Genomic DNA, 15,256 nt, shown 5'->3' on the forward strand with positions numbered 1-15,256 from the left:
TTGCGATATCCTCTTCCGATCATTCTACGCCCTTTTTCGATGATTCTACTTCCCACTGCGGAACCTATTCCTCCAAGTGCGCCCAATCCTAATGCCTTTGCACCTGCTACTAACCCGGGTATAATCGCGGCCAATGCCGGAAAAATACCGCCGGTTTTGATCATATCCCTAATTGCGCCAACTGAGAGATTTATATGAAAACCAGTATTCGCCGATCTGGCTCTATTAAAATGACTATGTTGACTTTTAGTTAACGATAGTTTGTTAGGTCCACCGTGAAGTTGGTCATTTTTCAGGGTTAAACCTAAACCGTGTCGCCCTGCCATTGCTGCTTGAAGATTTTTTATCTGACCAGGTGTCAGAGTTACACTAACGTGATCGTATGGCATATTATAATCTACTTTATCTAAATTTAAAATTTTCTCACATTTGCTCTACGGGAGCATCAATGATTCTCATTCTACCACTAATTCCTTCTAGGATCATTGTTCTATCACTAAGGATTATCGCAATTACTTTATGATTAACCGCTCCGGTGTTAATTCGGGCCTTGAAATGAATATCAACAACAGATTGTTTTATCAAGTCTAGATGTTCCAATGAAAAGTAGTATATGGGATAAAGTTTATTAAAATCCAACTGTGATATTTGTAATCCGGTATCAATATTTTGATCGCGACCCATATAACTTAGCAATCGATGATACGCGCGGGCCGTAGAGTACTGATCAAAATCAATAGATATTTCCTCGGAAGGTTCTTGTTGGCCGTTTATTCTCAACGAAACATTTGTTGCTGCAACCTTATCAAATACCATATGGTTAAACATTTGATGATATTTACTGGAACGCAGGAAAGCGATAAATATATGCCTTGGTGCGGAAGTACCTTGCTGCGATGCAATACGCCAAGTAAAATCACCATTAATATTAGTTGTTGCGGAATCGGTTGTTGTCGTCAACCATGACATTATAGTTTTACCGCCCTGATTCATGAACGACAATAATTTTTCTTCTTCTACTATTGATGGGGTAATCGCTGGCATCCACAAGGTAAATTTTAATAAATTTACTCTACCGCCATTATCTACGGCGTCATTGGCGTGTGGTAAATTAGTGGCAGGATCAATTGTACCACTTCGCCAGATAGCATCATCGCTATTTGCTTTTCTGACAAACGATATGGTGTGTTTTGCGCCGTATATAACTTTTCTGAAATGCCTACAAAATCCAAATATATGAGATAACGGAATAGCGCAGGAAAATCTTCTGCGATTTGTTACTAGCATAGATTTTCGTGCGGCATATCCAGCATTATAAGTTTCATTGGATTTGATCATTAAAGATTCAACGTCGGCGTCATCGGCGGCTGCAGTAACTTTTTTGGGTCTTCTTATTTCGTATGGTTCACTATTAGGGGTGTCATGAGTATCTTTAGCGAACATCATACTAGGGCCGGCTGATCTAGTAAAATCATCCGAATATCTTGCTAGACCTATTATTGTTGTTGCTAAATCAATATCATCAGTGATTGATTCAATTTCTCTTCCGTCGATCATATAAGTGGCGTTTTTGAATAATGCTATAATACCGTTGTTGACTAATCCAACATTAAAATTATCCGCATAGGGATTATTATTTGATCTAACAATTTCACCAACAACTTCGATATATGCCTCGGATGGAAGAAAATATCTTGTTGTATCGTGAACCTGAATTTCCAATCGAGTACTTATATTTGGTTCAATCGCGATATATGAAAAATACTGAAGATCTCGCATAGATGTGTCTCTACCTACTGGCTCGTCCATGTCAAACGCTTCATTTGACAATTGTTTGAACATTATTAATAAGATCCTTATCTAAAACGAAGACCACTGCCTGATATAAAACCTAAATTTTTATTATTAATTTTTTCTGCTAAATTTGTATTAACAACTCCATTTGTCAAATTTGTCTTAGCAATTTCATTTGCAAGATTTGTCTTAGCAATTTCATTTACAATATTTGCCGTGGCAGCTTCTTGTGCTAGATCGTTTAATTTTTTATTTGCTGCGCCATTTATAACTTTACTAATTTCAGGTGGCATTTCTCTGGTGCTAGGTAATTTGATGGGTTGTTTTTTGCGTATTAAATTTTTTATTTTATTTTTGATAAAATTGAAACCCTTACCAGCCAAATTACCGATACCAGAAACAACGGTATCGCCAATTGCTCCTATTGCTTTTAATCCTAATTGTTTTGCTATTGGACCGATTTTGGGTACTACTCGAGTAACGAGACTTTTAACAATATCGCCAAATCCATTGCCGTGAACGTATTTATATACTGGCAATCTAGAATTTACTACGCGAACCTGTGTTGGTCTGCGTTGATGTTTGTGAACAATCATATTATTTCAATTGTGTTGTTTTAATCAATAAGTTCGCCGATAAGATCTTTGTAAATGTGAGAATCAATTACACCACCGCGAAATAACCGCTGACAAATATCTGAAGCTTCGTTGATTATTTCAGGAGAATTATTTCCAGCTCGTTTTCCTCCGATTAATACTTCAAGACGAGAAACATCGTTAACAACACTGTCGGGGCAAACTGAATATCCTGTTCCATATCCGCTTCCTTTTGGATCCGGTTTTGGCTCCCTAAACCAATCTGCTGCCACATCTCCTTCTTCTTCTTCTTCTTCCACTGGTGGTATCTCTTTATCTGGCAATTCTCCTACCGCTTTTTTAAATCTTTTATAACTTGGTTTATATGGATCAACTCCTTCGTTCATCCCAGCGAAAAACACAACAGGGACCCATTCTTCAGGAGAGTAATGATCTACAAAATCTTTTTTTAGATATTCGTTTCTTTTATCGTAATCGTATTTGGCGACTCTAGTTAAATTTTTTTTATTTAATTTTCTAAGTCCCTCAGAAGTAAAATTAACAGCAGGATTTCTACCGTAAATTCGTCGTGCTTCCTCAGCGGATCCTGTTATTTCTTGTTTCGCATACGATTCAAAATGAGCAAAATCAACTCCTCTGGCCTGTTCTAAACCAAATCTTATTCGATATATTGCCCTATACCAGGAATCTCGTGATCTATAAAAATTTGATCCTTTTTCGTTCAAATATTGATGTCGGTTTTCAAAACTTCGCCTTGCAAAATAACCAAGTTCCTCAAGATCATTAATGTCAATTTTTTGTAAATTTACTTTCAAATAAAGATATCCTGTATCGTTAAAATTTTCCCTTAATTTTAGCATTTTATCGGGTTTAATTTCTTTTTTTTGCAATTGTTTTTTTTCTGGTAATTCTTCTTCTTCTTGTAATTCTTCTTCTTTTTCTTGTAATTCTTCTTCTTTTTCTTGTAATTCTTCTTCTTTTTTTAGTTGTCGTTGTTCTTCTTCCTTTTTTACTTGCATTTGTTCTTCTTCTAATTCTTCCAAAATTTGATCTCGCCACTCTTTTTGAGATGTTTGTGGAGTTGGTGATAGTGATATTTGTGGTGAACCTACTTGTACTTGCTGCGGTTGTGCTCTTTCTCTTGCTTTTGCTTGTGCTTGACCTAATCGTTTTTCAACCGCCTTCGTTTGTGCTCGTACTTGCGCTTGTGCTCGCGCTTGTTCTTGTCTGTGTTGAATTTGCTCAATTTGACCAGGAACAATTCTAGCGTGTTGCTCAATATCTCTTGTCATAGGAATAAGCCCAAGATCTCTAAGTTCCTTATCTTTCGTTTGTTTGCCGTATGCTACTTGTTCGATAACTCCGGTGACTGGACTCAACCACTTTGACGATACTTCACCAATATGATGTTGCTCGTCATCATACTCACGAACTTTTTTCTTAAATAATCGTTTTGTCGGAATAAGTTTCCTTACCGCCGCTAGTTGTTCTCGCGCTAATCTAGCCGAGTGAGGTTCTCCAACTCTACTAGTTTTTTTACTCATCTTATTTTCAACGATATTGTTTTATTGTGAAATAAAATTAGCATCTGCAACCGGAATTTGCAATAACAAACAAATTTTACAATATCCCCCCCCCAAAAAAGCCGCCATTTTTTTTATGCCTGAAAATGCAATTTGGGGGGAAATTTTGCGGATTATTTTGCGTAGGAGGCTTTATTTCTGCTTTCTGAGGCTTCTACGGAGAAATGTTTGGTAGGAGGCTTAATTTTATCTGAGCCACCTGGTCTGTATAACTTCCCTGCTGCTCAACAACTATACAGCTAAGTGTTAGTGTACTTGCAGCATGTAAACAACAACTATACAGCTATGTGCTAGTGTACTTGTAGTATGTAAACAACAACTATACAGCTATGTGCTAGTGTACTTGCAGCATGTAAACAATAACTATACAGCTAAGTGTTAGTGTACTTGCAGCATGTAAACAACAACTATACAGCTATGTGCTAGTGTACTTGCAGCATGTAAACAACAACTATACAGCTAAGTGTTAGTGTACTTGTAGTATGTAAACAACAACTATACAGCTAAGTGCTAGTGTACTTGTAGCATGTAAACAACAACTATACAGCTATGTGCTAGTGTACTTGTAGTATGTAAACAACAACTATACAGCTATGTGTTAGTGTACTTGTAGTATGTAAACAACAACTATACAGCTATGTGCTAGTGTACTTGTAGCATGTAAACAACAACTATACAGCTAAGTGTTAGTGTACTTGTAGTATGTAAACAACAACTATACAGCTAAGTGCTAGTGTACTTGTAGCATGTAAACAACAACTATACAGCTAAGTGCTTGTAGCATGCAAACAACAACTATACAGCTAAGTGCTACTGTACTTGTAGCATGTAAACAACAACTATACAGTTATGTGCTACTGTACTTGCAGCATGTAAACAACAACTATACAGCTATGTGCTAGTGTACTTGTAGCATGTAAACAACAACTATACAGCTAAGTGTTAGTGTACTTGTAGTATGTAAACAACAACTATACAGCTAAGTACTGTACTTGCAGCATGTAAACAACAACTATACAGCTATGTGTGCACATGTAGTATGTAAACAACAACTATACAGCTATGTGCTAGTGTACTTGCAGCATGTAAACAACAACTATACAGCTAAGTGTTAGTGTACTTGCAGCATGTAAACAACAACTATACAGCTATGTGCTAGTGTACTTGTAGTATGTAAACAACAACTATACAGCTATGTGCTAGTGTACTTGCAGCATGTAAACAACAACTATACAGCTAAGTGTTAGTGTACTTGCAGCATGTAAACAACAACTATACAGCTATGTGCTAGTGTACTTGCAGCATGTAAACAACAACTATACAGCTAAGTGTTAGTGTACTTGTAGTATGTAAACAACAACTATACAGCTAAGTGCTAGTGTACTTGTAGCATGTAAACAACAACTATACAGCTATGTGCTAGTGTACTTGTAGTATGTAAACAACAACTATACAGCTATGTGTTAGTGTACTTGTAGTATGTAAACAACAACTATACAGCTATGTGCTAGTGTACTTGTAGCATGTAAACAACAACTATACAGCTAAGTGTTAGTGTACTTGTAGTATGTAAACAACAACTATACAGCTAAGTGCTAGTGTACTTGTAGCATGTAAACAACAACTATACAGCTAAGTGCTAGTGTACTTGTAGCATGTAAACAACAACTATACAGCTAAGTGCTACTGTACTTGTAGCATGTAAACAACAACTATACAGCTATGTGCTATGTAAACAACAACTATACAGCTAAGTGCTAGTGTACTTGTAGCATGTAAACAACAACTATACAGCTAAGTGCTACTGTACTTGTAGCATGTAAACAACAACTATACAGCTATGTGCTACTGTACTTGCAGCATGTAAACAACAACTATACAGCTAAGTGTTAGTGTACTTGTAGTATGTAAACAACAACTATACAGCTAAGTACTGTACTTGCAGCATGTAAACAACAACTATACAGCTATGTGTGCACATGTAGTATGTAAACAACAACTATACAGCTATGTGCTAGTGTACTTGCAGCATGTAAACAACAACTATACAGCTAAGTGTTAGTGTACTTGCAGCATGTAAACAACAACTATACAGCTATGTGCTAGTGTACTTGCAGCATGTAAACAACAACTATACAGCTAAGTGTTAGTGTACTTGTAGTATGTAAACAACAACTATACAGCTAAGTGCTAGTGTACTTGTAGCATGTAAACAACAACTATACAGCTATGTGCTAGTGTACTTGTAGTATGTAAACAACAACTATACAGCTATGTGTTAGTGTACTTGTAGTATGTAAACAACAACTATACAGCTATGTGCTAGTGTACTTGTAGCATGTAAACAACAACTATACAGCTAAGTGTTAGTGTACTTGTAGTATGTAAACAACAACTATACAGCTAAGTGCTAGTGTACTTGTAGCATGTAAACAACAACTATACAGCTAAGTGTTAGTGTACTTGCAGCATGTAAACAACAACTATACAGCTATGTGCTAGTGTACATGTAGTATGTAAACAACAACTATACAGCTATGTGCTAGTGTACTTGTAGCATGTAAACAACAACTATACAGCTATGTGCTAGTGTACTTGTAGCATGTAAACAACAACTATACAGCTATGTGCTAGTGTACTTGCAGCATGTAAACAACAACTATACAGCTATGTGCTAGTGTACTTGCAGCATGTAAACAACAACTATACAGCTATGTGCTAGTGTACTTGTAGCATGTAAACAACAACTATACAGCTAAGTGTTAGTGTACTTGTAGTATGTAAACAACAACTATACAGCTAAGTACTGTACTTGCAGCATGTAAACAACAACTATACAGCTATGTGTGCACATGTAGTATGTAAACAACAACTATACAGCTATGTGCTAGTGTACTTGCAGCATGTAAACAACAACTATACAGCTAAGTGTTAGTGTACTTGCAGCATGTAAACAACAACTATACAGCTATGTGCTAGTGTACTTGTAGTATGTAAACAACAACTATACAGCTATGTGCTAGTGTACTTGCAGCATGTAAACAACAACTATACAGCTAAGTGTTAGTGTACTTGCAGCATGTAAACAACAACTATACAGCTATGTGCTAGTGTACTTGCAGCATGTAAACAACAACTATACAGCTAAGTGTTAGTGTACTTGTAGTATGTAAACAACAACTATACAGCTAAGTGCTAGTGTACTTGTAGCATGTAAACAACAACTATACAGCTATGTGCTAGTGTACTTGTAGTATGTAAACAACAACTATACAGCTATGTGTTAGTGTACTTGTAGTATGTAAACAACAACTATACAGCTAAGTGTTAGTGTACTTGTAGTATGTAAACAACAACTATACAGCTAAGTGCTAGTGTACTTGTAGCATGTAAACAACAACTATACAGCTAAGTGTTAGTGTACTTGCAGCATGTAAACAACAACTATACAGCTATGTGCTAGTGTACATGTAGTATGTAAACAACAACTATACAGCTATGTGCTAGTGTACTTGTAGCATGTAAACAACAACTATACAGCTATGTGCTAGTGTACTTGTAGCATGTAAACAACAACTATACAGCTATGTGCTAGTGTACTTGCAGCATGTAAACAACAACTATACAGCTATGTGCTAGTGTACTTGTAGCATGTAAACAACAACTATACAGCTATGTGCTAGTGTACTTGTAGCATGCAAACAACTGCTAGTGGTGACAATCAATATCATAGAGAATTGTTCAGTGATGGGTTTGAGGGCTACCATTTTATGTGTTGTGTTTTCTAATGGGATATGACTGATACCTGAATTTTCTATCACTGTGACCAATACTTGAATTCACGGATTTTTCACATACATGTGCAGTATATAACACATTATGGCTTGTACTACACAAATCTAATTTGTCAACAACAGGGCATTAATATAACCTGTTCCTGGGGCCCGCTTAAGGTATAACAATCCATAAAACACATTCACCATGATCCAAAAACAAAATCAACTTGATCCATAAACAAACTCAAACTGATCCACATAAAACACTCTGCCTGATCCATACAACACACTCACCATCATCCAAACAACACTCACCCTGACCCATAAACAAAATCAACCTGATCTATAAACAAACTCACCCTCATCCATGCAACATACTCACCATGATCCATACAATATACTCACCATGATCTATACAATACAATCACCATGATCCATACAATAAACTCACCATGATCTATACAATACACTCACCATGATCTATAACAATACACTGACCATGATTCATACAATAAACTCACCATGATCTATACAATACACTCACCATGATCTATACAATACACTCACCATGATCCATACTACACACTCACCTTGATCTATACAATACACTCACTATGATCCATACAACATACTCACCCTCATTGATACAACAAACTCACCATGATCTATACAATACACTCACTATGATCTATACAATACACTCACCATGATCTATACAATACACTGACCATGATCCATACAATACACTCACCATGATCTATACAATACACTCACCATGATCCATAAAACACATTCACCGTGATCCATACAACACACTCACCATGATCCATACAATAAACTCACCCTCATCCATACAACACACTCACCTTGATCTGTACAACATACTCACCATGATCTATACAATACACTCACCATGATCCATAAAACACACTCACCATGATCCATACAACACACTCACCATGATCTATACAATACACTCACCATGATCCATAAAACACACTCACCATGATCCATACAACACACTCACCATGATCTATACAATACACTCACCATGATCTATACAATACACTCACCATGATCTATACAACACACTCACCATGATCCATACAACACACTCACCATGATCCATACAATAAACTCACCCTCATCCATACAACACACTCACCTTGATCCATACAACATACTCACCATGACCTATACAACAAACTCACCATGATCCATAAACAAAATCAACCTGATCTATAAACAAACTCACCCTCATCCATACAACACACTCACCTTGATCCGTACAACATACTCACCATAATCTATACAACAAACTCACCATGATCCATAAACAAAATCAACCTGATCTATAAACAAACTCACCCTCATCCATACAACATACTCACCATGATCTATACAATACACTCACCATGATCCATACAATAAACTCACCATGATCCATACAATAAACTCACCCTCATCCATACAACACACTCACCATGATCTATACAACATACTCACCATGATCTATACAATACACTCACCATGATCTATACAACATACTCACCATGATCTATACAATAAACTCACCATGATCCATACAATAAACTCACCCTCATCCATACAACACACTCACCATGATCTATACAACATACTCACCATGATCTATGCAATACACTCAGAATGATCCATAAACAAAATCAACCTGATCTATAAACAAACTCACCCTCATCTATACAACATACTCACCATGATCTATACAATACACTCACCATGATCCATACAATAAACGCACCATGATCCATACAATAAACTCACCCTCATCCATACAACACACTCACCATGATCTATACAACATACTCACCATGATCTATACAATAAACTCACCATGATCCATAAACAAAATCAACCTGATCTATAAAAAAACTCACCCTCATCCATACAACATACTCACCATGATCTATACAATAAACTCACCCTCATCCATTCAACACACTCACCATGATCTATACAATACACTCACCATGATCCATACAATAAATTCACCATGATCCATACAATAAACTCACCATGATCTATACAATACACTAACCATGATCCATACAATAAACTCACCATGAGCCATACAATAAACTCACCATGATCCATACAATACACTCACCATGATCCATACAATAAACTCACCATGATCCATACAACACACTTAACCTGATCAATACAACACACTCACCCTAATCCATACAACACAATTACCCTGATCCATATAAACACTCACCTTGATCCGTACAACTGAGCCTGGTACCCTGAGAAGTCCCTCTGAGTCCAGGCAGTGTTTTACAAGGTAGTTCAGAATCTGTAAATAGAAAGCAAACAACATAGTGATATTAGTAAAAGAAACCATTGCACTCACTCTACAAAGTAAAATATATATTGTATTCTAGTATGAATGGGAAAATATAACCAATTCTCCATATAAAAAAACAAAAAAAAACAGGAACATTAAGAAATTTTCTCGGGTACATATACTTCCTTCCATCCTGCATCCCATCATGCCTCCATGGATCAAAAAGTGCATACATCTTACAAAGACAGTCTGATTAAATAATTGATCAACATGTATATCTTTGGATGATAATACGTAAACATTTTTGCAGCTATCCACTCAACACTGCAAGAATAGCTGCACATTGCATCCAGCTGTAAGCTACAATGGGCAATAACTCTTATGCAAAGGGCAATAACTCATATGCAATGGGCAATATTTCTTATTTCTTAGGCAATAACTTACACATTTTCACAGCTCTCCACCCAACACTGCAAGAATAGCTGCATGAAAACATTTGTGTATTGCATCAAGCTGTAAGTCACAATGGGCAATAACTCTTTTGCAAAGGACAATAACTTTTACACATTTTCTCAGCTATCCACTCAACACTGCAAAGAATTGTCAATATGCACATCTTTTCACGATGACCATAATATATTTACTGTGTTTCACAACAATCCCTAAAATAATACAAGATTCTGTCTTAAACTATCTTTAACTTCAATATACAAAGGGTAACAACTCTAACAAAATCATAGAAGTCATGAACTTCAGTATACAAAGGGTAACAACTCTAAGAAAATTGTAGAAGTCATTAACTGTGGTATAAAAAAGGGTAAAACCTCTAAGAAAATCATAAAAGTCACTAACTGCAGTATACAAAGGGTAACAACTCTAAGAAATCATAGAAGTCATTTGAAATCTTTAGATGATGATCAAATAATGTATAAAGTTTCATGGTGATATACTACAAACTGAGACAAGTTGCATTCATAAATTCTGTCATATATATGGTCAACTCAAAGTAAAAAAAGTACTAACTTTAACACTATGAACTCCAAGTAAAACAAAGTAATAACTTTAACACTGTCAACTCCAAGTAAAAAAAAGTAATTCCTTTAACACTGTCAACTCCAAGTAAAAAAATTAATAACTTACTCCAAGTAAAAAAAGTAGTTACTTTAACACTCAACTCCAAGTAAAAAAAAGTAATAACTTTAACACATTAACCCTTGGAGCTTATTGTCATTTTCACCTGAAAATCGAGTAGGAAACATTTTGACAGCTATATCTGAACAGATTCAAAAACACCAAAATCCCCAGTCATCTTTCAAAAACATACTGCCTAGTTGTGTTAGAAACATCATTTTTCATTGGCTATTTGATTCGTGCATGTGCAGAAGGATAGAAGTTCAAGTTCTTTTTTTTGTGCTAAAAGGAGCTATTATTTCTGTATCGAGACCACTCTTTATTCCAAATGCCCATCTATCCTACTTTTTGCAAAGGCTCATCTGTCTGCTTGCAGTTCATAATGGTTTGCTTTACATCTGAGACCAAAAAGTCTAAAATCCAAACACAAAATCGGATTCCGACCACGGGCAAATTTTGGGTTTAAAAAAGTCTGGTCCAAAAAAGGAGTTTTTTTTATCTGTATTTTGTAGTGCAACTAGATATTCCAGATTATCTGGTATCATTGTAGAGCTACATCTGTCTACCTTTCTATAATACCACCACTTTAGTGTATCATGCATTACCATGATGCTACAGAGCTCAGCAGTAGGCTACTCCCTCCTGCCCAATTAAGTTGTTGCTAGGGGGTTAATGTGTTAACACTGTTAACTCCAAGTACAAAAATATATATAAATCTAAAAAGGGCAATAACTCCAGCAAAGGGCAATAATTCCAGCAAAAACTGCAAGGAGCAAAATTATTTGCTGATACACCAAATATTTAGAGCTTCATGAGGATTAAATGGAAACTGAGACTAGATGAGTTCACTGGTCCACACCAACAATGAGGTCAGAGGACAAACAAATGATATGTATAGAATAAGTTCTTTATTTCTGAGAGACTTCATTGGTCCACAACGATAAACATGTATAGAATAAATTATGTTTTTTTGGGAGACTTCATTAATCAACAGGACCAAAAATCTCAGAAAACAAATGATAGAAGAATAAAAAGTTGTGTATCTGGGAGTGACTTCATTGACTTCCTGTCTCATCAGGACAGGAATCAACTTGTTCCAGTCCCTCTGACAGGGTGAATAACTCTTGTGCACTCAGGATTTTTGTAATCTAGAGATGCTTCCAGGATTTCATTATAAGGGTGTGATTTCCCCCTTGTCATCAAAACATGGAGGGAGTTAACAAAAAATGGGTGTGGAAAGAAACATAGTTCAATATTTACCTTAAATATTCACCTCTCTTTGTTCTTTCTCCACTCTGTTATGGCGCTATCAAAATCAAAATCTTCAAACGATGTCCCCTCTAGTTGAATATGCATCAATTTGTTCCTAAGGTCTGTGCTGAAGGGACATATGCATAGCTAACTTAGCCAGTTTCAATAAGTTGGGAAATTGTTCTTTGTGGTTGTTATTTACTATTTTCCACAGGTCAAAGGTATTGCCTCTTGGATATCTCTGCTCCAATAAAAAACGCTGTCCTCATTGCACACACAACTGCACTAGATAATTCACACTCTTTTTTTTAAAAACATTGGAGGCAGCAGCTTCGAAGTTGGACTTAGTACATTAGCCTTTAATGCCTGCACATGGTCATGTGATTAGGCATGTCATGTAAGAGTTGATGTCCTAAAATTAAAAGGGTTACTTTTCCAACAAAGTCTGCAAGCATCACAAAACACACCTCCTGTCTTGGAGTCGTGCTGTAACCATTAAAACTCCGACAACCAAGAATGCTGAAACTTTGCTGCACATTTGGATTTCTTTTATGGCAGTATGTGTAACTCAGCACGATCTGATACTGAAATATCGTCCTCCATTGCATGAGAAACTTCACTACTTTCTTCATTCTACCACTCACATTTCACATTCCTGCCACCACTAACCTGACGTTGAAAATAATCAGAGATTTTACGTCCCATTATGACTGATATCACTTTATGGAAACAGACCAAAGGAAGCTCATGTGCACGCGGAAGGAAAGGGAATTAATTGCAGAACACCTCCAGGATGTGTGTTTTGGTTATAAATAACTAGAAGAATTTCCAAGTATCCTTTTGTGTTAAAGTAAATTTGCAAACTTTGAAATGGAAGAGGTATGGTGATGAAAAATATCCTTATTATTGAATTTATTTTTAGACTTTTGTTTGTAAATTTATAAAACAGAAAAAAAAACAGTACACTTTTATATATGCACAACTTTCAACTAAATTGCGGGAGTTCTCACATATCATGAGATTCAGCGTGCAAAACGTACAAAATTTTGCAAGAATCATGAGACTGCATGCCCTGGAAGCATCTCTGATAATCAGAGTATTGATGATCGTCTGTTTGTTTATTGACTATCAATAACCTGTCCACTACTTGTAATATACTGTCTGCATCACTATCAATAACCTGTCCAGTACATGTATTATGCTGTCTGCATGACTATCAATAACCTGTCCAGTACATATAATATACTGTCTCTTTGACTATCAATAACCTGTCCAGTACATGTATTATGCTGTTTGACTATCAAAAACCTGTCCAATACATGTAATATACTGTCTGTTTGACTACCAATAACCTGTCCAGTACATGTAATATACTGTCTGCTTGACTATCAATAACCTGTCCAGTACATATATTAAACTGTCTGTATGACTATAAATAACCTGTCCAGTACGTGTAATATGCTGTCTGCATGACTATCAATAACCTGTCCAGTACATGTAATATGATGTCTGTTGACTATCAATAACCTGTCCAGTACATGCAATATGATGTCTGCTTGACTATCAATAACCGGTCCAGTACATGTATTATGCTGTCTGCATGACTATCAATAACCTGTCCAGTACATGTATTATGCTGTCTCCTTGACTATCAATAGCCTGTCCAGTACATGTATTATGCTGTCTGCATGACTATCAATAACCTGTCCAGTACATGTAATATGCTGTCTGCTTGACTATCAATAACCTGTCCAGTACATGTAATATACTGTCTGCATGACTATCAATAACCTGTCCAGTACATGTAACATGCTGTCTGCTTGACTATCAATAACCTGTCCAGTACATGTAACATGCTGTCTGCTTGACTATCAATAACCTGTCCAGTACATGTAATATACTGTCTGCATGACTATCAATAACCTGTCCAGTACATGTAATATACTGTCTGCATGACTATCAATAACCTGTCCAGTACATGTAACATGCTGTCTGCTTGACTATCAATAACCTGTCCAGTACATGTAATATGATGTCTGTTTGACTATCAATAACCTGTTCAGTACATGTATTAGGCTGTCTCCTTGACTATCAATAACCTGTCCAGTACATGTAATATGTCTGCTTGACTAACAATAATCTGTCCAGTACATATAATATGCTGTCTGTTTGACTATCAATAACGTGTCCAGTACATGTAATATACTGTCTGTTTGACTATCAATAACCTGTCCAGTACATCTAATATGCTGTCTGCATGACTATCAATAACCTGTCCAGTACATGTAATATACTGTCTGTTTGACTATCAATCACTGTCCAGTACATGTAATATGATGTCTGAAGTGACTATCAATAACCTGTCCAGTACATGTAATATGCTGTCTGCTTGACTATCAATAACCTGTCCAGTACATGTATTATGCTGTCTGCATGACTATCAATAACCTGTCCAGTACATGTAATATACTGTCTGCTTGACTATCGATAACCTGTCCAGTACATGTAATATGATGTGTGCTTGACTATCAATAATCAGTCCAGTACATGTAATATACTGTCTGTTTGACTATCAATAACCTGTCCAGTACATGTAATATGCTGTCTGCCTGACTAGCAATAACCTGTCCAGTACATGTAATATAGTCTGCTTGACTATCAACAACCTGTCCAGTACATGTAATATCCCCAAACTCAACTCAAGGCCAAGTCTTTCTCTAATGATCCTGGACAGTCAGAATACTTTCATATTTGGTCCACAGCTAAAAAGGAAAAGGTCCAGGGCCTCAGATCACT

At 36.2% G+C, this 15,256-nt stretch overlaps 1 protein-coding gene across 3 annotated transcripts in view; it reads right to left on the reverse strand.

Moving 5' to 3' along the window:
- Nucleotides 1-15,256, reverse strand: part of LOC149791143 (rho GTPase-activating protein 18-like) — a 225,489-nt gene that overhangs the window by 95,725 nt on the left and 114,508 nt on the right. For all 3 annotated transcript variants that reach the window (XR_016423943.1, XR_016423942.1, XM_089973062.1), the window contains exon 10: nt 10,010-10,087. Coding sequence is in view for 1 of the 3 variants with exons in the window: in XM_089973062.1 (XP_089829188.1) it covers nt 10,010-10,087 (78 nt within the window). In the remaining 2 variants the exon portion in view is untranslated. The remainder of the gene's footprint in view (nt 1-10,009; nt 10,088-15,256) is intronic.

This window comes from Sinohyriopsis cumingii, chromosome 10 (assembly GCF_028554795.1).
Source record: "Sinohyriopsis cumingii isolate HCF-2022 chromosome 10, ASM2855479v2, whole genome shotgun sequence".
NCBI lineage: Eukaryota > Metazoa > Mollusca > Bivalvia > Unionida > Unionidae > Sinohyriopsis > Sinohyriopsis cumingii.